The following is a 23326-nucleotide window of genomic DNA, read 5'->3' on the forward strand; positions in this document are numbered from 1 at the left end:
TACCATTGAGGGTGTTAATCATGATTTACACTCATATTTGCATACAGATCATTATGTCCAAAAAAACTGAGGTATTATGTATCATACCTTAATTAATAGAATGTGGAATTTATTGACATTCTTTCTGTATGATGGACAATATTGGAAAATCGTGATTTACCTACTGCAACACACTGAATTATGTATAATATTTCATACGGAAACAGATGAAGAGGAATGACATCATCATGATTTTATATTTAGTAATCAGGTTTTTTCCCTTTAAATTTTCCCCATGACACGTTTCTTTGTATTTTTCTCTGGCCTTATCAATATTATGTAACATTTAGGTGCAAAAATACAAATCAATAAACCAAATGCTGAGGACAATATTGCAAATATCTCCACAGCTACAGTAAATTTCCCAGGAGAGCTGACATATGCTGGGATAAATGTGATCCACACAGCACAGAATATCAGCATGCTGAATGTAATGAATTTGGCTTCGTTAAAGTTATCAGGCAGCTTTCTTGCCAGAAATGCCAGGATCAGACATATGACTGCAAGAATCCCGATGTAGCCCAGCACTGCATAGAAAGCAGTCTCAGAGCCTGTGTTACATTCTAAAACAATCTTCTTGTTGCTGTATCTGAACACTTTATCAGGAAAAGGAGGGTTTAATGTCAGCCACAGTATACATATGACTATTTGAATCAGAGTGCAGGAGCATACGATCATCCTTTGCTGAGCAGGACCAAACTTTCCTGCAACTTTGCTGCCAGGAACTGTGGCTTTGAAAGCTGTGACTACAACGATAGTTTTTCCCAGGATGCAGGAAATACACAATGCAAATGTTACACCAAACGCTGTGTGACGCAGCATGCACGTCCAGGCTGTTGGTCTGCCGATGAAAGTGAGAGGACAGAGAAAGCACAGAAAGAGAGAAAAGAGCAGGAAACAGCTCAGCTCGGAGTTGCTGGCCTTTATCACAGGAGTCTCTCTGTAGTGGATAAAAACCATCATCGTGGCCAGAGACAGGGAGGCCCCCAGCAGGGAGACCACTGTGAGAGCGATACCCATCGGCTCATGATATGACAGGAACTCAATTGTTTTAGGGATGCACTCATCCTTCCTCTCGTTGGACCAATACTCCTGTGGACAGGGTGTGCAGTCTGCTGCTCCTGTTGTGAGAGATAGCTGTGAAAATGAGAGTTACATGTCAGGATGTTTGCTGAAAATAAGATGATCCTGTTGTACCTGTTGAGTTTGCTATAGTTCCATCAGCACACGGGATACAGTCGAAACAGCACACAGGTTTCCCCTTAATTTGTGCTTTCCTGGTTCCTGCTGCACAAACATTGGAGCACACTGATGTGGGCACCTGAAGGGAGAACACATTTAGAGTTTATACTTTCATTCAGTAGATGTTAAAATTATTGCATGAAACAAATCTTGATGATTACCGTTGTCCCTGTCCTCCACACTATATTTTCCTCCTGGATGCGGAGCTTATAATTGCCTTTTGCATCAGATGCAAAGTGACCCAGAGTCATGTGTTGCACCTGACCATCTTTCATCTGCCAGTTAATAATATCATAGGAAGCAGGAGGGTCACCGTTCTCATCGAAGAACACATTATCCCCAAACTGATTCCTAAAATTCACCTTCTGTAGATGATCAATGACCTGAGGAACAGATTATTTGTTATTTACATGCTCATGTGGAGACGATCATCAGCTATACTTTATATGTAACTACTCTCACCTGTTTGTGCTTAATTTCTGATACATTCAAACATGGCTTCATTGATTTCTCTCCCACTGGGTGACAGAATATCAGCTGATGAAGTGCATGTGCAATGGCATAAACTGCTTTATACACATTATAGGACACTCTCAGCTGTGTAACATTGAAGAACACATCCTGGGAATTAATTAATGTCTCATTGCCTGTGCATATTTTAGCTGATGTGTCAGTAGTTGTGTGTTCTCCAGGTAAAACAGGTTTACAGCCTGTTATTATTTCCCAGAAGTCCCTCACAAAACCAGCCTTTGGATCTTTATACGGATTAATACTTGTAAGAAATGGCTGTAGATTTGGAATTGCCATCTTTTGCACCACAAATCCAAGAGAACCACCAAAAGCTTGAAAGATATAAGGCGTGGAGGGCTGAGGTGCTGTTATCCAGGCCTCACTGGCAATCCACTGGATTCCTGTAATGTTTTGTTTTACTATCTCTCTCATTAAAGCAGCAAAGTCACCCTCAGGAGTAAAAGCCAAAATCACTTTGACTGTTGACTGTTTGATCATTTCCACAACATCCAGAATCTTTTCCAGAGGGTATGTGCGCTTAATAGTCCCAACAAAGGCAATGCAAACTCCGAGCTTTTTAACTTCCTCAGTAAAAGCCAGAATGCCGTTTCGCCCATAATCATTGTCTGACTGAAGGGCACCAATCCACTGCCAACCAAAATGTTTGACCAGCGCTGCCAAAGCTTTTGCCTGGAAGTAGTCGCTAGGGATGGTCCGGAAAAAGCTTGGATACTTAGCTCTGTCACTCAGGCAGGCACATGTGGAGAAGTAACTTACCTAAAAATAAAAGAAGAGCACAAACATACCACCAAATGTTTTCTGCAAAACATCAAATATCACAGGACAGATTAAGTCAATAAGCTTTTTCTTACTACTGGCACTTGAAATGGTCCAAGAGTTCCAGCCACAGCTAAAGACTGAGATGATCCTGCCTCTGCTATGACAGCAGATACTGTAGGAGGACAGGGAGACGTCTCCTCTATCTCCTGTGGTCTGCTTGCCAGTGAGAGTGTAGCACGTAAAGTGTTTGTGGGCGATGAACAGGAATTAAGGATTCTGTAACCGAGAGATATGTTTGGCAGGATAGACAGACCTTTGTTGATTTCTTCAATTGCAAATATCATCACTTGGGTCCATCGAAAAGCTCGCAGGTCAAACCTAAAACAATTTTTTATATTTGACATGCTTTAAAATTACAGCTGCTGCAGGGATAAACTTGTAAGAGAAACATTCAAACTTACACTGCACACCGCACTCCAGGCGGCTCACTCTCAAATGTAGAAGTTCTGCCTATCTCTTTGTTGAAAACTGGAAAAATTCCCCCGATCATGATGTCTCCTTCCATAAATAAACTTGGCATGTCAAACCTGCCCAACAGCTCGCAGCCCGAAACTGTGTGCAGGTACAGAACACACAGGCAAAGAAGAATATGTCTCTTCATGTTTTCCTTGTTTTTGTTTTTAATACAGATAGGGGCACAGCTTTTATAACTGTGCTGGATGTAGGAAGACGTCACAGAGACTTGATTTATTTCCCATAAGGCACTGCAACTGACTGTATCAATATGAGCACACACACACACATTAGTACTTATTATTTTAATGTGCACAATGTTGAGGGGCAGGTGGTCTCTGTATTAAAGGAGAAGGAAAGTTTAACATAAACTGCAAGTATACATTGACCATACATTTTGCTTGTATGCATGATTCATGATCCATGTTGTAGAGGGAGTAATGGATGTAAAGGATTGTAAAGGATTAAAACAAGCATCTTGTAAATACTTTTTAAAAAAAAAATTCAAACGGGTAGTACTTTCCATCAGTTGTAAGGCTAGGAACAGACCTTCACTAGGAACAGACCTTCACATCCAGCGACCATGATCCTAAACTGATTAATGACTTGCAATCAGGTTGCTTCTGTTGCAGGTTGTTGTCTGCATGGGACATATGAGATATCAGTGCTTAGTCTGGACAGAGATGAGAAACACTGAGGATCTTCAGATGATTCATTGACTTCATTTACATCCAGTTCTGGATGTTTTGCAGCCCATCCTGATATCTTTATCTTGTTACTCCTACAGATTTCTGCCTCTACTGTGACAGTGACTTGGTGTTCTAGCAGTGTGCACTCTTTCCCCCTTGCACTCAAGCAAGAGGATCCTAGATCATCCACTGGGATGATAGTAAAACTACCATTCTCCAACATATGAGAGACTATGTGCTAGGTGACTTGTGAGCGAGTGAGTTGTTAGGAACAATGGGCCTGAGAAGAGAGAATCATGGAATGGATTAAAACAGATTTGCCTTTCAGAAAGCCTACATTACTGAAAGGTTATGATGGTTAGGGTTGGCATAGCTTCATTCTACATTTATGGAAGCATTAATAACTGACACCTTGGAAATCTGTGCTCCTCCTACTAAGATATTTTTGTCAATAATATGAAAATATGATGATTGTCTTCTCAGTCTGTGTTGCCTAAAGATTATAAATATAGCCAACTATACAATATGCCTTTAGTTCAGATCAGAGTTAGATTTGCATTTAAAAAGTCATATATTTATGCAGTTCTTCTATATACAGCATTTTATCTATGAAAACAGTACAGTATGAAACCTTTGAAACCTTTATGCCTCCACACCACTTATCTGGAGCTTTTATCTTTTTAGGTGTCTGTCCATATGCCCACTTCTCATTAACGCTCATGTAAGGATGGCTTAATAGAACTATCACACAATCACTGGCTTACACTGCTCAGATTTTAGGGACCAGAGGTCAAAGGTCACTGTGACCTCATAAAACCAGTGTTTGGCCTTAACTTAGGCAATGACATTTGGCCCACATGTGGACAGAGAGCAGTGAGTGTGGGTCAAGACTAAATGTTGACCATGTGTGACACTGTGGCTCTAGAGAGGACCCGCCACGTTTAACTAAAGCATTTACTTTCTGAGGTGTTTGACTGGCTGGTGCATGGCGATCTGCAAGCTGACCACTAGATGCCACTAAATCATACACAGAATCCTTCAGCAAGCAGTAAAAAAACCACCAGAAGAACTTTTTTTTTTACTGTATCAGCTGTGGTTTAATTAAGCTAAATGTTTCAAATAAGCCACACTTCTGTTTTGGTTTTGCTTTACTTAAAATTAAGTTGATTTGCTCTGATAACTCACATATCACATTTAAATGTAGAAATAAGGCGTATGTATTCACTTTAGTACGTTTGATGTATTAAAGTTAAATTGATGCAGATATCTTTAATGCTTTTACATGCAGTAGGTTACAGTGAAGTTTAAGCAATTTCCCCCTGGGATCAATAAAGTATTTCTGATTCTGATTCACATTACTATATCATAGAGATATGAGATCACTATAAAAAACACACAAGCTACTTCTTAAAAACAAATTTAATAAAAACTGTACAACTGATCGTTGCAGACAATATTTGGCAATGCCACTGGAAATCAAAGCAATTTTTGAAAAAGACAAATGTAAAAAAAAATAACTATATCGAGCTAAAGAGGTAAATGCTTGTGTGGTTGTATACATATTTGATATTTTCGTTATTAAATATGCATGATCAATGATGCAAAGACACTTGTGATCTACAACATAACTTTAAATTAACCTATTGATCTTAATAACTAGCACATACTTTGTTGGTATTCTTAAATTCTGGAGGCAGGTAAATTGCACATAAAGGAGTATGGTCAGTTTTGCCAGGATGACTTGAAACAAACAGGGTATTGAAACAAACACACAGTACAGAGAGGCCATTACCTCCATCTGTCTTATCAACGCCCAGAATCTCAGTGTTTTTTCCACGCTGTCCTCAGCACTGTCTCTAGCCCAGTGTTTCATGTTCTTGTCCGAGAAAATATAACTAAAAGCCAACCAAAGAAAAATCAAAGCAACATGCAGAGCCCTAAGTTGCTTCTGCGGACAGAATCTTTTTGTGACAGTATGAGCAGCCCTGCAGGCAACTAACACATGTACAGTTCTCCCCAGAGCCACGGAGAGGCAGACAGCAGTCATGGACCACTCAGACGGCCGGTAGATGAGGACTGATGGCGAAAAATTACGTAGCGTCAGAGTAGAAATCATCACTATTGTGGAGTTATTGCCATGAGCAGGGCCGACTGTATTTGGTGATATTTTTACTCTTGTCATGTAGATTGCAAGCAGTAACACAGACGCCACAAAAATGATACCAGGCAATCTGCTGGAGTGTGTAGGGCTCATAGTCTCCACTCTGCCTGGGTAGAAGGTGCTTTTGATGCCATCTGTAAAAAAAAAAAATAATGTATCTTATTGTTAAACAGTTTTCAGCTGGTAGACATATTTCTTTTGGTTTTGTATTATTACCTGCAAGTGGTAGAAATGATACATTTGGACGATATGTTGAATTGAGCTTGGTCTGTTAAAGAAAGACATAAAACAATCATGCTAATACAAGCAACATAACATCCATCCATCCATCATCTTTGCCCTGCAGTGCAGGTTCACAGAGCAACATAACAGTCAGTGCGAGTTTTTACCAGATTTACATCTAAAGTGCATGTCGATATAGCAATATATATCAAAATATGCATGCACAGCAAAGAGTTAAAATGTGAATGTGTGTAGTTTTACAAGCTTAATTCCAGCTGACTTATTTTGTTGCATGATAGTACTGTGACATACAACAACATATTGCTCTTTGCAGAATAGGGCGGCTGCACACACACTTTAACATAACACATCCCCTCATAGGTTCCCCTTGAGCCTCCAAACATCATAAAGCTCACTTGTTTCTCAGACATTGTGAAGATGTAACAGTCTGGTAATGCAGGATCAAGGTACGCACTATGCTGCAGGAGTGTGAGCTCCAGGTTGCGTCTGACACATACAATCCATCGTTTTTTCAGTGGTACAATAGAACAAGGGTGAATACAGGTCAATCACTGAAGCACAAACATGTCTGTAATTAAGATGTGTGCTGTGATTATCATGTTTTATCTGTATGGAAACACACAGTTTATTTAAATTAGCAAAAATAGATTGTCTACATGAGAATAATTTCATGTGCAGTGTGATGAAGATGAAGATCTGCCACTCACCTCTATCAGACCGCTGGCCTCAGATAAGAAATATACAAAAAACTGCAAATTGTTACATTTGCATACAAGTGCTGCATGTGCAGTTGATCCTTTTAACAAATGTACACATCCATTAAAGAAAATGCAGGTCAGAGATACACCTGGAAAAACAATATATCCATACGTGATCCCCTCTTGTGTGAAAATCTTCAGTCTGAAAGAAACAAAAAATACATTAAACATTAAATTCACAACATTTATTTATGTTGGCACACATAGCAGTGCAATGAAAACACCATAATAACACACTGCTGTGAGGCTATTACTTTGATTTTAATTACAGTAAATTGGCCTCAGATTCTAAGAGCTTCATGAAAAGCGCCTCCAGAGATCGCCTAATTGTCTTTTGAAGGGCCTGTCAATATGTTGTTTATAGGACCCCATAATTCTGGCTAGTTCCCTGCAGAGGAAATCATTAAATAACAAGCTAACTGCTGATGAATGTGTTGAAAATCACACTGGGGTATCCAGGTTCTTGACAAAATAACAAAGCATGTTAATGAGTCAGACAGCATACAAGAGCAGAAAATGAAGAAAACATGGAACAGGGACATTTCCCAACAGTCTACTCACCTCTCACATGCTGGTTTAGTTTTGTCAGTGTCACTGAAAGCAGTTTTACATGATGCACCTATGACCCTTGCTTCTTCATAATGCCCATAGTAATGGAGCTCAGTACACTTGTTGAGCCTGAGCCATGTGTCAGATGACACCATCCAAGTGAATAAGAAAATAAATGTCACTGATGTCATCTCAGTGCTTTGCCTTTGGCGCGCATGTTTGGTTGAGCAACGTGCTTTATACCTTCCTGGGTTTGTAGGAGGAAACTTAGCAGGCCATTCTCAGCGGTACATGCAAATGTATTTTTGTTTGTTGAGAAGTTAAAGGATGTCAGGCATGAAGAATAAATCTGACAGGAATACACACGGGCACTGTCTCCCAACAACCATCCGTCTTAGAGTGTTTACTGAGACCTTTAAGTTCTTACCCTGATGACAACTGACGGATTGTAACATTTTAATCAATATCTCAATACTCAATATCATGTGAGTAATGTCAAATATAACATGAGCAGATAAGTGACTGCTTATCTGCAACTATTGACTAAAGCATTCTACTTTATGTACATATAACCACATAAAAGTGTTAATATATTAGTAATATAAGCTAGAGTTCATAGTTTTTTAAAGTTACAAAAGATTAAATTAGCTTAATGGTGTATAAATATGGTTAGATTATATATAATTTATGGATTATTATGTTTATAATTTGTTTAAAAGTACCTGTGTATGAGTTATGTACAATATTATTAATATTATTGTTATGTACAATATACGTGTGTAATTGTACGTATAAAATCTGTACTAATGTAAAAATGTAGTCGATATTATTTCATTTTATTTTGAAGAGCTACAGGAAGTGCTGTGCCTATATATAGTATACTCGCTGCTGGTGAGTGTTGGCGTTAGCTTTACGCATGTGAAGCCGGAAGTGAACTGTATGTAGAGTTAGCTTAACGTCGAGGGGTAACACGTAAGTTAATACGTGTTGCTGTCTCCGACAATGCTGAAAAGTTAGTGCATATGGACGATTTCAGGCCGAAGATAGCCATGCAGGTCTGGTGAAACGTGGGGTAGGAGATGTTTAAAACCCAGTAAGACACAGCCAGAATTTTAAAATAGAGACACGCCTCCTTCTCTTGGAGCTCACCCTGAAGCCACGCCTCCTCATGGACGCGCATTACCTGTTCACTGAAGAGGAGCGGTGGGTGTCGAGCACAGTCATGGCTCATTCACCGGCAGGTAAACACGTCATACATCATCATAACAACCAACGTGGCAATTTTTGCAAGTTAGTTTTGCCAAGTGAAAAGGTTAGGATATGAAAACACTGTGTAATACTATATATCTGTATAATAATTTGTGCGGTGTTGCAGGCTAACTAGCTAGCTACAGCAGTCACCCATGTTAGCCATGCTGCACCTTTGCTTTGAATGTTGTAAACCCTCAGTAAATTATTTTGTTTGGCTGGTGTTCCTACATAGACAAGCGCCTATCAGTTAATGTTATTGATGAACTCCTCTAATGAACAAGGGTAACTATATGACACAGCTAGTTATCATTGAATGTTTGTTATGAAACTTGTCGTGTGTTTATGGAGCAGCCTCTGCTCTGTATAGATAGCAACATCACATGACCACAGACAACAATCTGCTGTTTTTAAGTTTGAACTCCACTAGACTTGTTGAAGGACAGTAAAGCTCAGTTTTTTGACAATATATAAATGTTGATGATTTCCTGCTTTACAAGCCAGAATTCAATTCCTGAGCCTGGAGCAGTCCTATCAGCTGCTGAAGCTCTTTCAGAACAAAGTCTTACATTTGATCTCCTCCACCTGATCCCCCTGCAGCAGGTGCTGTGCAATGATAATACTGCAGAAAGGGGTCCTAGATCTGATGACGTGCTATTTCCTAAGGTTCTAGCATGTTTGGTCAGGTGCTTCTGTTCTTTTTTTGATCAGACATTAGAATAAATGTCTGTTTACTTAAAAAAAACACAAATAACACAAGGCTATTTAGTTTATATATATATATATATATATATATAGCCAGCCAGCCATAAACATGTTTTTTGTCCCTACTGATGGCAATTTTTTTTCTATTAGCACTTGAAACTAATTATTGATGTATTGGCTTTAAGTGACAGGCAGGTACCAACACAAGCTTCCTGTTTTGCAAATGCTGGCTTGCCTCAGCTCCACCAGCTTCACCCATTTGTCTGTATTTGGATTAAGCAGACTGTGACACAACCAACATGGCGACAATCAGAGCCTCCCACAGAGACTCAAAATAGCTCTTCTGTAACCTATAGGTAATGCTCTGCCCAATGTTATAATGTCTAGGATATAACTACTTCATTTTTCATGCACACACTGTGGACACAGTGATTATTAGTCAGTGTCAACTTGCAAGCTGCATTTTAAGGCCACTGTCATAACATCGTGCAATACATATTGTATCACAAATGAAAACAAAATGTCTAAAATGATGCAATATAAATCTATCAAAAGATACAGAACACACTGCAGCATATGTTCCAAGTCTATGGTTTGCTATGATGAGAAGAAAATACACATAATCATGAAAACCTTGACATTACACTCATAATAGTAGTCTTTATCATTTATTTATCTATACAGAGCTTTTCATTTTTGTGCTTTGAACATGGATTATTTCTGGTGTGTTTGGGGAGAGGCTATGATAGATGGTAGAAGAAAGTCCTTGAGGAGGAGAGGGGGCAGATAGGGTATCTTCATAATTCCAGTTTAACATTGAATATGTTTTGTTTTGCCCATTATGTTCTTTTTGGTATTTTGTTCTGGCCTCAGTAAAATAATATAACATTTGGGAATGAAAATACAGAACAGCAGCCCATAACTGGAGGCCAGAATAGCAAATATCTCCACAGCTACAGTGAACTTCCCAGGAGAGCTGACATATGCTGGGATAAAGGTGATCCAGACTGCACAGAATATCAGCATGCTGAATGTGATGAATTTAGCTTCATTGAAATTATCAGGCAGCTTACGAGCCAGAAAAGCAAGTAGAAAACACAACACAGCTAAGATTCCAATGTATCCTAACACAGCCCAGAAACCAACAGCTGATCCCAGTGCACACTCCAGAATAATCTTCTCCTTGTAGTGATTCGTATTTCTGTAAGGAAATGGAGGTGATATTGATAACCAAAGGATACATATGATAATCTGTATGAGAGTGAAACCCAGAACGCTGAGTCTCTGCTGTGCAGGACCAAACCATTTCATCACACTACTGCCTGGAAGTGTGGCCCTGAAAGCCATTAAAACCACTAATGTTTTCCCCAGAACACAAGAGATACAGAGGACAAATGTGATGCCGAACGCTGTGTGTCGCAGCATGCAGGACCACTCAGAGGGCCGGCCGATGAAGGTCAGAGAGCACAGGAAGCACAGAGTCAGGGAGAAGAGCAGCAGGAAGCTCAGCTCAGAGTTGTTGGCTCTGACGATAGGAGTTTCGCGGAAATTAAAGAAAACTAGAGCTATAAAAATAGTCAAAAGTGCCCCCATCAAGGAAAAGAATGTTAAAATGAGCCCCATGAGTTCTGCATAAGAGAGAAATTCAGTTTCCTTTAAGATGCACGTATCTCTTCTGGTATTTGGCCAGTAATCAATGGGGCATTTGTAGCAATCTATAGAGTCTGTTTTCGAAAGAAAAAAAGACAGTAATCAGAAATAAGACAAAACATGTGAAGCTTATACAAAGCAATCTTTTTTTATTTTGTAAATCTAACCTGTAATGTTGCTGATTTCTCCTTCTGCACACAGCATACAGTCATAGCAGCAAACGGGCTTTCTGTTCTGCAGGACCTTACGTTTTCCTGGCGGGCAGCTCTCACTGCACACTGACACAGGCACCTGGTGAGTGAATATTTTTGTGTACATTTTACACAAATGCTGCTCTTTATGTGACATTTAATTCATCATTGATCATTTTGATCATTTCATCAATAGATCATTTCAAGAAACATTAAATAAGGCTGCATGTTTTCATTAAGACTTGACTTGCAACCCAAAAATATAGAAACAAAGCAATATGAATGTGTACCGTATCACTGCCCCAAACTATCTTCATGCCATTCATTACAAACTGACGATCAGAGGGCAAAGTGGCATCAAAAACACCGACTGTTGCCACATGCATGGTTCCTGAGGTTACATGCTGTATGTTAACGAGTTCATATCTTGCAGTTGAATCTCCATTATGGTCAAAAGTCACTCTTTCCCCCTCACTTGTGGTGAAGTTTATATTCTGTAAATAATGTAGCACCTAGAGTAGAAGAATGGACATTTTATGGGACAAAAATATTTAAGCAATTCAAAAGATTTGCAACCTTTTAGTGTGCTTCCTGACCTGCCATGGTTGAAAGTGTGCAATGTCAGCGCAGCTCCCATTGTCAAAGGGACCCTTCCCCTCCTCACACATGACTAGATTATGGAGAGCATGGGCCACTGCATAAACTGACTTGTATACATTGTTGGTAAATCTCACCTCAGATGATTCAACACTCTGTAAGGTTTCCAAGCCACTGCATGGCTTTCTTTGTGCGTTTGTAGTATTATTCAGAGTGCAGTCAAACACGTCTTCCCAGAAATTTTTGAGAAACTGACTGCCAGGGAAATGTGAGGGGTGGATGCGCCTCAGGTGCTCCTCTAACCCTGGGATCTGAGCTCGGCTGATAACAAAGCCCAGTGAACCCACGAGGATGCTGTGCCCCTCATGTTCCGTCAGAGAGTGATCTGTGATCCAGGCGTCACTGCCAACCCACTGCAGACCTGTGATATTCTGCTTGAACAACTCAGCTGCTAGCACATTAACTTCTCTGTGTGACATGAATGCCACAATAACCTTCGATGTGGAGTACTTTACAGTTTCAAGTACTTTATTTAACTCCTCAGGAGGACCTGTTTGTTCAAATGCCTGGTAATACTCTATGCAAACCCTTTCTTCTTGTGCAGCGTGTATAAACGAAGAGATCCCATTGATGCCATAATCATTTTTGTTACTTATCGCGCCCACCCACGTCCAGCCGAAGTACTTGACCAGCTTTGCCAATGCTCTGCTTTGGTGGAGGTCGCTGGGAATAGTTCGGAAGAAGGATGGAAACTGTTGCCTGTCACTCAGACATGCACAGGTGGCAAAGTGGCTGAGCTGTGTAAAATAAACACATAGAATCTGAAATTAGTTCACATACAGAAAACATTTGTACAATCACACACAACTGTTTGAAATCCCCAATAAGACAAATCATGGTCACTGTGTCTTAGAAAAAAATCTTTACTACATCCACTGAGAGTAAATGTAAAATACTTACCACGGGTACATGGAACCTTCCTATAACCCGAGCAAACGCCACTGTGGGTGCAGAACCGGAGTGCCCGAGCACAGCCTGCACAGTGTCCGCCTTTGTACAGTTCCGCTCATCTATGATCTCTCTCTGCCCGCTTACTAAATCTATAGCAGACTTGATGATGTTTGTCATTCCACATGAATTGTGTATCCTGTAACCAAGTGTGTGGTTTGGGAGGATAGCAGGATTTTTATTTATTTCCTCAATGGCAAAGATCATGGTCTGGGCAAATTTGAATTCTCTGATGTTGATACTAGAAGAGAAAAACACTTTTTAAAAAAAAATGTGGACAAAAAAAGGACAAAATGATCAAATCACACTTACTTGAGGCATGTTGGTGGATCAGGTAATGACTGAAATGTCGGCACTCTGCCTTGGTACCCTGTACGAAAGGTGAAGATTCCACCTAAGATGAAGTCTCCAGGCTTGGTCAGCTCAGGTGGTTGTGCCCTCCCCTGTAACTTACAAACAGGTGTCACTCTCCTGATCAGGAGAACCAGGAGAACCAGCTTCAGCATTGCTCCACTTTGCTCTTCACTATGCACCCCCCTAACACCCTTTATACCCTGCATGTTTAACATACTTCATGCTCATGCTCAGGTCCATGGACGTACACTTTTAGATAAGGTAAACACTCCAGGGGAAAGAAAGAAGGGGTGGTGTGTAGCATTCCAAGATTTAACACAAAAATACACATATCTTTAATATATGACTTATTTGAATGTCCTAAGCTGGACATTACAGATTCTAGTGGTGTAATAAAGCTGTGCATCTCAATTATTCTTTTTAGTCATTTACTTTATTATGTGGCTTTTTCCATATGGTCAATATATTCGTGAACCAGTGAAATTAAAACGGTTACTATATTCAGTGCAGCAAAACCTTAAAGTCAAGTTGTGTTGAGGATACTACTTTAGTGGTACATGATTAAATTCTGTTTTGCTAAATGGACTTGATTTTATCAACTCTTATGTTTGTTGTCAGTGGTGTCAAGTAATGAAATACAAATACTTTACTATTTATTTTTCTGCCTACTTTTTACTTATATTTGTTACATTTTCACTCAAATATCTGTACTTTCTATTTACCTTTTTGAAGCAGTCTTGTTACCCGGGTGCGGGTTGATCGTGTGCCATTTAGAAAATGTTTTTAATGTTCGTCCATCATCTATCCTCACGGTGCTCCAAAGAGCTATTATAACACTGATGTCCCACTCTTCTGACCAGCTGCGTTATTGTGTGTTTGTGTGTGTATCTAGTAGGGGTGGGACGGTTCAGGAAAAAAATCTGAACCGTTCGGTACATGTGTTTCGGTTCGGGGCGCGTGTTCTGTTCGGTTCTGGACATGCGCATCAAGTAATACAGGGAGACATTTTTACCACAGCATAGAGACGAGTGTTGCCAACTCTCTTTCGCTACATTTCGCGGCTTTTCAAACTTTTTTTAATCTAAAGCTACTACTGACTCTCACTCTGGTGACGTTTGAAAACTGACGTGAAAGCACGTGTCATTCTGCAGTCAGGCTACTCTCCTCGACAAGCAGCGACCGTGAGCTCCTCCCCCGCCTCAAAACACCCACAGCCGGTCAGTCTCTGTAGCTTCACGCAGCAGTTTCAGCTGCAGGCAGAGCAGAGAGACCCAAAGCACGCGTCCAATCGTGCGCAAAGCTGCCGCTGGTCCCGTCAATGCTTACAGAGCGGGATGTAAATAGCATATTTCAATGGCAAAAAGAAAAAGAAAACCACGGACATCAGTACTGTTAGCATTGCATAGCTTAGCCTAGTCATAGACTTCAGTCTATCCAACTAGCATGTTGTTCTCTGTCCGACGGTGGGAGTATGTGCGCACATGTGTCTGTGTGTCTGTGTGTCTCGGTGTGTACGCACATTGTGCCTCTGTGCGCAGACAGCAGCGGTGAATTGTAAATGCACAACCATGCAGAGACAGAAATGACATGCTGCCGTGCAACTAAGATAAATAATATGAGCTGTTTAGTTTTTAGGAACAAGGTGTAGACCTTTTCTATAGGAAAGGTTTTCTTAAATGGCTTCTGTTATGATCTGGTGCTATATAGAAATTAAAAAGAAATGAAATTGACTTGAAACCTGATATCATGATAGGGGAAACACTGAACTGAACTTCTTAAATATGGTGAATGTTGGATAATTAGAATATATATTTTGTGCTCATCTAGTATTTCCAGAGTGTTAAAAGTAGAAAAAACCTCAACATTGTGAACCGAACCGAACCGAAAACCGTGACCTCAGAACCGTGATATGAACCGAACCGTGGATTTAGTGAACCGTTCCACCCCTAGTATCTAGTAGCGTGAATTATCGCACCCCGGATTTAGGCCTATTTTGGAATACGCAGTCACTATATATATGTGACTTCCACCTAGTTTTGCACTTAAATGTTACTTTGTACTTTTATAGTTTTAAGTATTTTAACACCATTCTTCTTTACTTCAACTTGAGTGTAAATGTTGTGTCAGCTTCTACTAAAGTATTTATAAACCCCTATATCTGTACTTCCACTTGAGTAATACATGTGTGAACTTTTGACGCCACTGTTTGTTTTTGGATTGTTGTGACTTCCTGGATTCGTTGTCAGTGTGCTTGGAGGAAGTGTGAAAGTATGGCCACAACCCAGTCTCATCCTATAACATTAAACAGTCTAGAAATTTGGAATGAATTGCTTTGTTCACAGTAATATGAATTGTGTCCTTGTAGTTGATTATCACTGTTGAGCTGTGGAGTCCCAGAGAATATGACTACGTGCAGAATACCCAGCTGAAACAACTCAAATCTGAATTCTTCCTATATGTGAATGAAATCTGATTTTTTCCCAGTATAAAAACTGTATAAAAACATCAGACTTGAGTTGCCTCAATTGCCTTACAATTTTATGCTATTTGGCCACCTATAATACAACTATGACTAATAATAATAATAATAACAATATGCAAACTTTAATTTCATGTGATCATTGTACTAATTAGATTGGACCTGAGAGCTTTAAAAAAAAAATACGAAAGGAAGCAAGGGAGAGGGCGATCAAAACAACAAAACAAAGCCTTAATTAAATTAACAGTAATAGTTACATGCTGTGACAAAGATTTTCATTATAATGGACCCTTTTTTTCTGCTTGAGGCAATATGCCACCTGTTGTTCCTGTTGTTGTGTGAAAGGATGAAGCAATCTGTGGCAATGTTTATGTCTCTTGTGTCTGCTGTTTGGGACCTTGCTGCAGCTCTCCCACAGGTGTCAAGTCACAGGGTAATAAGGGCATGCACACAACAGATGGGAACTTATTTACCTTCCACTGTTTTTCTGCTTGTGTTGTTTTTCTGTACGTACGTACAACTTTCTTCTATTGTATTGCATCATTGTGTACTTGAACTCAAGAGTTATGGTGTTTTGAATCAGGGGGATTCTGTTTACTAACCCCCCGAAGGTATCTGCACCTGTCACCTGTGTTCAATGTCTGACCTCATCTTAACCTTATCCTGGCCTACCTTTTGACAATTTAGTGACATTTAAAACACAGGATATGATTAAAGTTTTATTTGCTATAGCAAATTTACACACTTTCACAGATTATGATTATCACAAAAATACACTGCAGCAAATAACAAAAAACAAAATACAAAAATGAGCTAAAATCTGATTATATGTTAATAGTTTATATGATTAGGAGATTTTTTCCCCATTATGTGTTTCTTTGTATTAAGTTCTGGCCTAAACAAAATGATAAAACATTTAGGCAGAAAGTTGCAGAACAGAAGGCCATAGCTGGAGGCAAGTATTGCAAAAATCTCTACTGCAACAGTGAACTTCCCAGGAGAGCTGACATATGCTGGGATAAAGGTGATCCAGACTGCACAGAATATCAGCATGCTGAAAGTGATGAATTTAGCTTCATTAAAATTATCAGGCAGTTTTCGAGCTAAAAAAGCAAGCATAAAACAGATTATTGCCAGAAATCCTATATATCCTAAAACAGCGCAGAATCCAGCAGCTGAGCCGAGCTGACACTCTAAGATGATTCTGTCCTTGTACAGAAGCAAATTCATGCAGGGGAAAGGAGGGTTTATTGTAAGCCAAGTAATGCAAATCAGAACCTGTATAAGAGTGAAAGCTACAACACTGAGTCTCTGCTGTGAAGGCCCGAACCATTTCATCATATTACTGCCTGGAAGTGTGGCCCTGAAGGCCATTAACACCACTAATGTTTTCCCCAGAACACACGAGATACAGAGGACAAATGTGATGCCGAACGCTGTGTGTCGCAGCATGCAGGACCACTCAGTGGGCCGGCCAATGAAGGTCAGAGAACACAGGAAGCACAGAGTCAAGGAGAAGAGCAGCAGGAAGCTCAGCTCAGAGTTGTTAGCACGTACTAATGGGGTTTCTTTGTGACAATAGATGATTATGGTCACAATCATAGTTAGAAAAACTCCCAGCAAGGAAAATAATGCTAACAGCACTCCCAGAATTTCATCATATGACAAGAATTCTATTTCTTTGGGGATGCAGGCATCTCTTTGTGTGTTGGACCAGTACTCTGTGGGACATTTCATGCAGTGTATTGAATCTGGAAAATAGAAAAATATATATGTTGGTGAATCAATTATCTTTCCAATATGTTTTTTTTATTTACCTGTTAAATTGCTGATCTCGCCCTCTGGACAGGGTATGCAATCATAGCAGCAGACTGGCTTTCCCTTCTGGAGCACTTTGTTAGTCCCTGGGAGACATCTCTCACTGCAGACTGATACAGGCACTGTCTGTGCACATAAATATAATTTTACAGAATTTCCATTTATATAAACATTAGAAAAACAAACAAACAAAAAAATAACAGTAGTATCAGTAGTATCAGTTTCTGCTTTACCTCATTCAATCTGTTGCCCCAGACACCTGGTATTTTATTCATGATAAATTGATGACTGTCTGGAAGAGAGGCATCATAAATGCCAACTGTTGTTCCCCTTATGGTTCCTTTGCTTTCAATTTGTAAATTAACAAGTTCATATCGTGCAGGTGGGTCTCCATTATCGTCAAAATAAACCCTTTCCCCTTCTCCAGTGGTGAAACTAACAGTGTCGAGATACTGCAAGACCTAAATAGAATTCAGAAAAGGACTCAGAAGGAAGTTGTCGCTGTTATCATTTTATCACAGTAAACTGATGGTTTCTCACCTGCCATGGCTGAATGTGCTTGGGGTCAGTACAGCTCTTATTAGAGAGCCCTCTACCATCCTCACATTTAATCAAGTTGTCAATAGCATGAGCAACTGCGTAAACTGACTTGTAGACATTATTTGTGAACCTGAGCAAAGACACATCAGTGAACTGTGACTCAACATTTCGCAAGCTCTCATTGCCACTACATGGCTGTTTTTGTGTGTTCTTAGTTTCATTCAGAGAGCAGTCAAACACATTTTCCCAGAAATCCCTGACAAACTGGCTATCAGGGAACTGCGAGGGGTGGAGCTGCCTCAGATGCTCTTCCAACCCAGGAATGTTGGCTCTGTTGACAGTGAAGCCAAGTGAGCCCACCAGGATGCTGCATGCTTCACTGTCAATCAGAGACTGATCTGTGATCCATGCATCACTGCCGATCCACTGCAGCCCTGTTATGTTCTGTTTGCACAGCTCAGTAGCTAACAGCTTAATCTCTCTGTGAGACATAAAAGCCATAATGACTTTGGAAGTGGAGTGCTTAATGATCTCTGTTATTCTCTGTAGACGATCAGGTGGATCTGATGATGAAAATGCTTCCGAATACTCAATGCACACTCCGTATTCCTGTGCTGCCTGGATAAATGCTGCAATGCCATTGAAACCATATTCATTATCCACAGCTATAGCCCCAACCCAAGTCCAACCAAAGTGCTTGACCAGCTTTGCAAGTGCTCTGCTTTGGTAGTAGTCACTGGGAATAGTTCTGAAAAAGGTGGGATATTCTTTCCTGTTGCTCAGACACGCACAAGTAGCAAAATGACTTATCTGCAATGAAACATACAAACATCAGACATTCAAAGCAGGCATTATGTGTATAATCATCATTTAAGCTCATGTAATAGAAGCAAAACAGAGTACAATGTAAACAACAGGCTCACCACAGGAACTTGAAATCTTCCAACAACCGGTGCAAAAGCAATAGTCGGGCTTGACCCTGAATGTCCCAAGATAGCTTGCACTGTTTCTGTTTTAGTGCAGTTGTTGTCTCTGTCTTCCTTCAGTCCGCTCAGCAGTGCTAGTGCAGCTCTCAGTATGTCCATAGTTCCACAGTTATTGTAAATCTTGTAGCCAAGTTTAACATTAGGCAGCATTTTGGGATTTTTGTTGATTTCATTTATAGCAAAGATCATGACTTGAGCAAATTTGAATTCTCTCAAATTGAAACTGGGATAGTGATAGAATACACATAAACAGAGATCCATTTAAAAATAGAATTATATGCAGTAGATACAAATTAAAACAGAGGCCTAACAATACATACTTTTTGCATTGTCTGAATTTTGGAATTGTCTGAAATGTGTTTGTTACGTAATCCTGCCCTGTGCGAAATGAAAAGATGCCTCCGATAACAAGGTCACCATCCTGGCTCAGTTCAGGAGGATGTGCCAGGCTTTGCAGTTGACAGACAGAGTTTCCCCTCCCCACTAGAAGCACCAAAAGGAGCAGCCTCACTAATGGCATATCTCTGCTCTGCTCTGAGGGCCTAAGGAATCAGCCCTACATCTCACGACATGGCTTTATACATGTTAAACACCAGGGAGGGAAGTTGTCACGGTGGACCTATAGTCCCAGGAGATCAAACAAGTTAATCCAAAGATGTTTTTGTCTGTTAAAATGTGTTTTATTCTGTGCTTACAGTGAAAACATCAAGATATGTCAGTGTATGATATGTTAGATATGTTAAGTGTATACTTAAATATATAAAAAGAATTATAATAACATTCAAATCTAATATTGTTTTCGGTTTTCAGTGCCTTTCACCATCATACTCTTTTTAGTATTTCTCTCTGGTTTCAGTAAAATTATGTAACATTTAGGGATGAAGATGCAAAACAGGAGTCCAAAACTGGAGGCCAGAATAGCAAATATCTCTACAGCAACACTGAACTTCCCAGGAGAGCTGACATATGCCGGGATGAAAGTGATCCATACTGCACAGAATATCAGCATGCTGAAGGTGATGAATTTAGCTTCATTGAAATTATCGGGCAGCTTTCGAGCCAGAAAAGCAAAAATAAAACATAGTATAGCCAAAAGTCCTATGTACCCAAGCACAGCCCAGAAACCTATGGCTGAACCCAGAGCACACTCTAAGATGATTTTATCCTTGAATTCCTTTAAATTCTTGAATGGAAAAGGAGGAGATATTGATAACCAGAGGATACATATTATAACTTGTACAAGAGTGAAACCCAGAACGCTGAGTCTCTGCTGTGCAGGCCCAAACCATTTCATGACATTACTACCAGGAAGTGTGGCCCTGAAGGCCATTAAAACCACCATGGTTTTCCCCAGAACACACGAGATACAGAGGACAAATGTGATGCCGAACGCTGTGTGTCGCAGCATGCAGGACCACTCAGATGGCTGACCGATGAAGGTCAGAGAGCAGAGGAAACACAGAGTCAGGGAGAAGAGCAGCAGGAAGCTCAGCTCAGAGTTGTTGGCTCTGACTATAGGAGAGTTTCTGTATTTGAAGAAAATGGACGCCACAATAGCAGTCATGCATGTTCCAAGTAAAGATGCTGCAGTGAGCAGAGCTCCCATTATTTCCTCATATGACAGAAACACTGCTTCTTTCTTTATACAGTCATCTCTCCTCTCATTTGACCAGAACTCAGGGAGGCACTTCACACAGGTGACAGAATCTGCAAGGCAGTGGTGAAGCAGTTGTCAGACTTTGTGTTTGTTGTTTGCTCTGAGAATAAGGCCATTATTGTCTTCCCATGTATTCATATTTGTCCTAACTAGATTACACTCTGTTTCACTAGGAGTTAACTTTGTAGAACCGTTCCATTTATAAACACAGCGTTCTTTACTGAACACCCATCCATTTTTTCTCATATATTTGATCTTAAATCTTTAAAACAAATTTTATAAATGTAAGTTATAAGACGCCCTCACACATGAACGCCAGACTAGACAGATGACAACAAAGTGATCCTCTAGCTCAAAAACATTTTCTCTAAATGGAAAATTTCAGATTCATGTGATATTTTTAAGTTCAAAAAGCTTAGAATAAATACTGAATAAATTACTGATGAACCTGTAATGTTGCTAATTTCTCCCTCTGCACATCTCACACAGTCATAGCAGCAGATAGGCTTTCCTTTCTGGAGTACTTTGCGTGTTCCTGGAGGACACTTCTCACTGCAGACTGATACAGGCACCTGCATGAACAAAAGCATATATTCATTTTTTTACTATTGTTAATTGTATACTCTTAACACCATGACGCAGAAAACTTACAGCATTACTGTGGTAGTACCTGCTGTGAGTTTTGTGTCCAGACCAAAGATATATTTTGTAACTTCAGCTGTCGGCCTGCAGGTAATGATGTATCATGAAGACCAACTGTGACAAAGTCCACAGTGCCATCTTCTCTTGGCTGCCAGTTTATAATTTCATACTTTGCTGCTGGATCTCCATTCTCATTAAAGTAAACTTCATCTCCCTCCTTTGTTCTAAAGTTGATATTTCTGATGTGCTGCAGAATCTAAGAGGACACATATTGTTACAGTTAAATACTTAAACATCTAGCCGGCCTGTTGTTTCTTGTATCAGATCCACTTTTAGAAACCTTTTCCTTGTTAGTGTCATTGTTTGTGAGACTGGTGTTGGTGTTAAGCTCACCATGAGTGGGTCAGGCTGCACCTTGTTGTTGCATGTTTTATTGCAGCTGAGGATGTTGTGCAGTGCATGAGCCACTGCATACACTCCTTTATAGACATTATTAAATATAGGCATCAGTGACATGTCAGTGAAGCTGTTGTGCACTCCAGTCAGATCTTCATGTCCAGTACAGTCTGTCTGAGTCTCTGCTGATGACTTTGACTGCTTGAACTTACAGTTAAATAATGTCTCCCAGAACTCTGTGAACAATTCATTACTGGTTGAATTGAGCGGTTTCACATTCAAAATGAACTCTCTCATGCCAGTCACATGTGCCCTTGGGATAGAAAGGCCTATGGCTCCATCTAGGATGTGTTGTGTATCCATTGCTGCAGTTTGTGAATCAAAGATCCAGCCCTCACTCCCTACCCACTGGTAGCCAGTCAAGTTGTGCTGAGACAACTCATGTATGAGCACATCCATGTCCATGTGAGAGAGGAAAGCGACGATCACCTTAGAGGTGGAAGCTTTAATAATGTCAATAATCTTTTGTATTTTGTCTGATGGGTCTGTTCTGAAAAAAGATACAGAATATTCCAGACAGATGCCCAGATGCTGTGCAGTTTCTATGAATGTTGCCATGCCATTATTGCCATAATCATCATTTGTTCTGATAGCTCCAACCCAAGTCCAGCCAAAGTGTTTGACCAAATGTGCCAGGGCTCTGCTCTGGTAGTAGTCACTGGGTATTGTTCTGAGGAATGATGGGTATTTGAGTTTATCACTGAGACATGCACAGGTGGCAAAGTGGCTGATCTATCAGGAGAAAAACAATTATTATTATGAGAAATATGAATAAACGCAAATTAAGTAATATGTACCAATATTTACACAATCACATTTACTTTGAGTACATTAAAAATACTAGAATAAGCTTTTGGTTTACATCCCTACCCACCATAGGGATACGAAATGGTCCGATGACAGTGGCTATTGCCATGCAAGGTGAGGAGGAGGTGTCTCCCATTATGGTCTGCACTTGTGCCGGTTTGGTGCATGTCTCCAACGAGGGTGCAGACACTTTTTCATTACCATTAGCCAAAAGTAGTGCTATTTTTACACTCCTGGCAATGGAGCCACATGTATCATAGATCTTATAGCCCAGAGAGATGCCCGGCAGGAGGTCTGTGCTGTTATTAATCTCTTCGATTGAAAAAAGCATAGCCTGGGTGAACTGGAAGTCTCTGAAATTTAAACTTAATGCAGATGGTTACAAATAATACACAAAAAATAATATTAGTAACAAAACAGGCAACATTTTTGATTTCATGACTTGCTCTCATAGTGTACAGACCTAACAGTGTCATTTACCTGGTACACTGCAGTGGCAGTGGTTTGTGCACATAGGTATGTTGTCGGTCTTTCCAGCTGCTGTGGAAAGAGAAGATCCCCCCCAGTATGAAGTCCCCATCCTTAGATAGCGGAGGGTTCTCCGCATCCCCTCTCTGCCTGCACACAGGCTCCTCAGCCTGAGACAAAGTCACCACCAACAAGAGCTGTAAGAGTGCCCAACCTTGCTGTGGCCATCTCTGTGT

General features: G+C 40.1%; 4 protein-coding genes across 4 annotated transcripts; all 4 read right to left on the reverse strand.

Annotated features, from left to right (window-relative positions):
* Positions 1–261: 261 nt before the first annotated feature.
* On the reverse strand, positions 262–3151 carry LOC114444381 (extracellular calcium-sensing receptor-like). Its single transcript, XM_028418867.1, has 6 exons — positions 3033–3151; positions 2664–2949; positions 1744–2568; positions 1443–1664; positions 1237–1360; positions 262–1160 (listed from the first exon to the last, which is right to left on the reverse strand). Exons 1-6 carry the CDS (start codon positions 3149–3151, stop codon positions 262–264), a joined length of 2475 nt encoding a protein of 824 aa, XP_028274668.1.
* A 6133-nt stretch (positions 3152–9284) lies between these two features.
* On the reverse strand, positions 9285–13332 carry LOC114445143 (extracellular calcium-sensing receptor-like). The gene is made up of 7 exons (XM_028420102.1): positions 13196–13332; positions 12836–13124; positions 11875–12672; positions 11569–11790; positions 11255–11378; positions 10291–11161; positions 9285–9318 (listed from the first exon to the last, which is right to left on the reverse strand). Exons 2-7 carry the CDS (start codon positions 13088–13090, stop codon positions 9285–9287), a joined length of 2304 nt encoding a protein of 767 aa, XP_028275903.1. The 5' UTR covers positions 13091–13124; positions 13196–13332.
* A 3215-nt stretch (positions 13333–16547) lies between these two features.
* Positions 16548–19490, reverse strand: LOC114444384 (extracellular calcium-sensing receptor-like). The gene is made up of 6 exons (XM_028418870.1): positions 19381–19490; positions 18998–19283; positions 18075–18884; positions 17768–17995; positions 17534–17660; positions 16548–17467 (listed from the first exon to the last, which is right to left on the reverse strand). The coding sequence occupies exons 2-6, from the start codon at positions 19247–19249 to the stop codon at positions 16548–16550; spliced, it is 2337 nt and encodes a 778-aa protein (XP_028274671.1). The 5' UTR covers positions 19250–19283; positions 19381–19490.
* A 357-nt stretch (positions 19491–19847) lies between these two features.
* Positions 19848–23326, reverse strand: LOC114444344 (extracellular calcium-sensing receptor-like). The gene is made up of 6 exons (XM_028418811.1): positions 23103–23326; positions 22690–22975; positions 21753–22547; positions 21388–21615; positions 21166–21289; positions 19848–20767 (listed from the first exon to the last, which is right to left on the reverse strand). The coding sequence occupies exons 2-6, from the start codon at positions 22951–22953 to the stop codon at positions 19848–19850; spliced, it is 2331 nt and encodes a 776-aa protein (XP_028274612.1). The 5' UTR covers positions 22954–22975; positions 23103–23326.

Source organism: Parambassis ranga, chromosome 13 (assembly GCF_900634625.1).
Source record: "Parambassis ranga chromosome 13, fParRan2.1, whole genome shotgun sequence".
Classification (NCBI taxonomy): Eukaryota; Metazoa; Chordata; class Actinopteri; family Ambassidae; genus Parambassis; species Parambassis ranga.

Bases quoted from the DNA above. Each gene is read 5' to 3' on its own strand.
- LOC114444381 (XM_028418867.1), bottom strand. From the start codon at position 3,151: ATGCCAAGTTTATTTATGGAAGGAGACATCATGATCGGGGGAATTTTT. The intron at 2,950-3,032 runs GTAAGTTTGAAT...AAATTGTTTTAG, and splicing joins CCTGGAGTGCGGTGTGCAGT to GTTTGACCTGCGAGCTTTTC. The intron at 2,569-2,663 runs GTAAGAAAAAGC...TTTTATTTTTAG, and splicing joins GACCATTTCAAGTGCCAGTA to GTAAGTTACTTCTCCACATG.
- LOC114445143 (XM_028420102.1), bottom strand. From the start codon at position 13,090: ATGATCTTTGCCATTGAGGAAATAAATAAAAATCCTGCTATCCTCCCA. The intron at 11,791-11,874 runs GTCAGGAAGCAC...CTTCTACTCTAG, and splicing joins CACACTTTCAACCATGGCAG to GTGCTACATTATTTACAGAA. The intron at 11,162-11,254 runs GTTAGATTTACA...TTTCGAAAACAG, and splicing joins AGAAATCAGCAACATTACAG to ACTCTATAGATTGCTACAAA.
- LOC114444384 (XM_028418870.1), bottom strand. From the start codon at position 19,249: ATGATCTTTGCTATAAATGAAATCAACAAAAATCCCAAAATGCTGCCT. The intron at 18,885-18,997 runs GTGAGCCTGTTG...GTTTCATTGCAG, and splicing joins GAAGATTTCAAGTTCCTGTG to ATAAGTCATTTTGCTACTTG. The intron at 17,468-17,533 runs GTAAATAAAAAA...TCTATTTTCCAG, and splicing joins CGAGATCAGCAATTTAACAG to ATTCAATACACTGCATGAAA.
- LOC114444344 (XM_028418811.1), bottom strand. From the start codon at position 22,953: ATGCTTTTTTCAATCGAAGAGATTAATAACAGCACAGACCTCCTGCCG. The intron at 22,548-22,689 runs GTGGGTAGGGAT...TTCTCCTGATAG, and splicing joins GACCATTTCGTATCCCTATG to ATCAGCCACTTTGCCACCTG. The intron at 21,290-21,387 runs GTACTACCACAG...TTGTTCATGCAG, and splicing joins GGACACAAAACTCACAGCAG to GTGCCTGTATCAGTCTGCAG.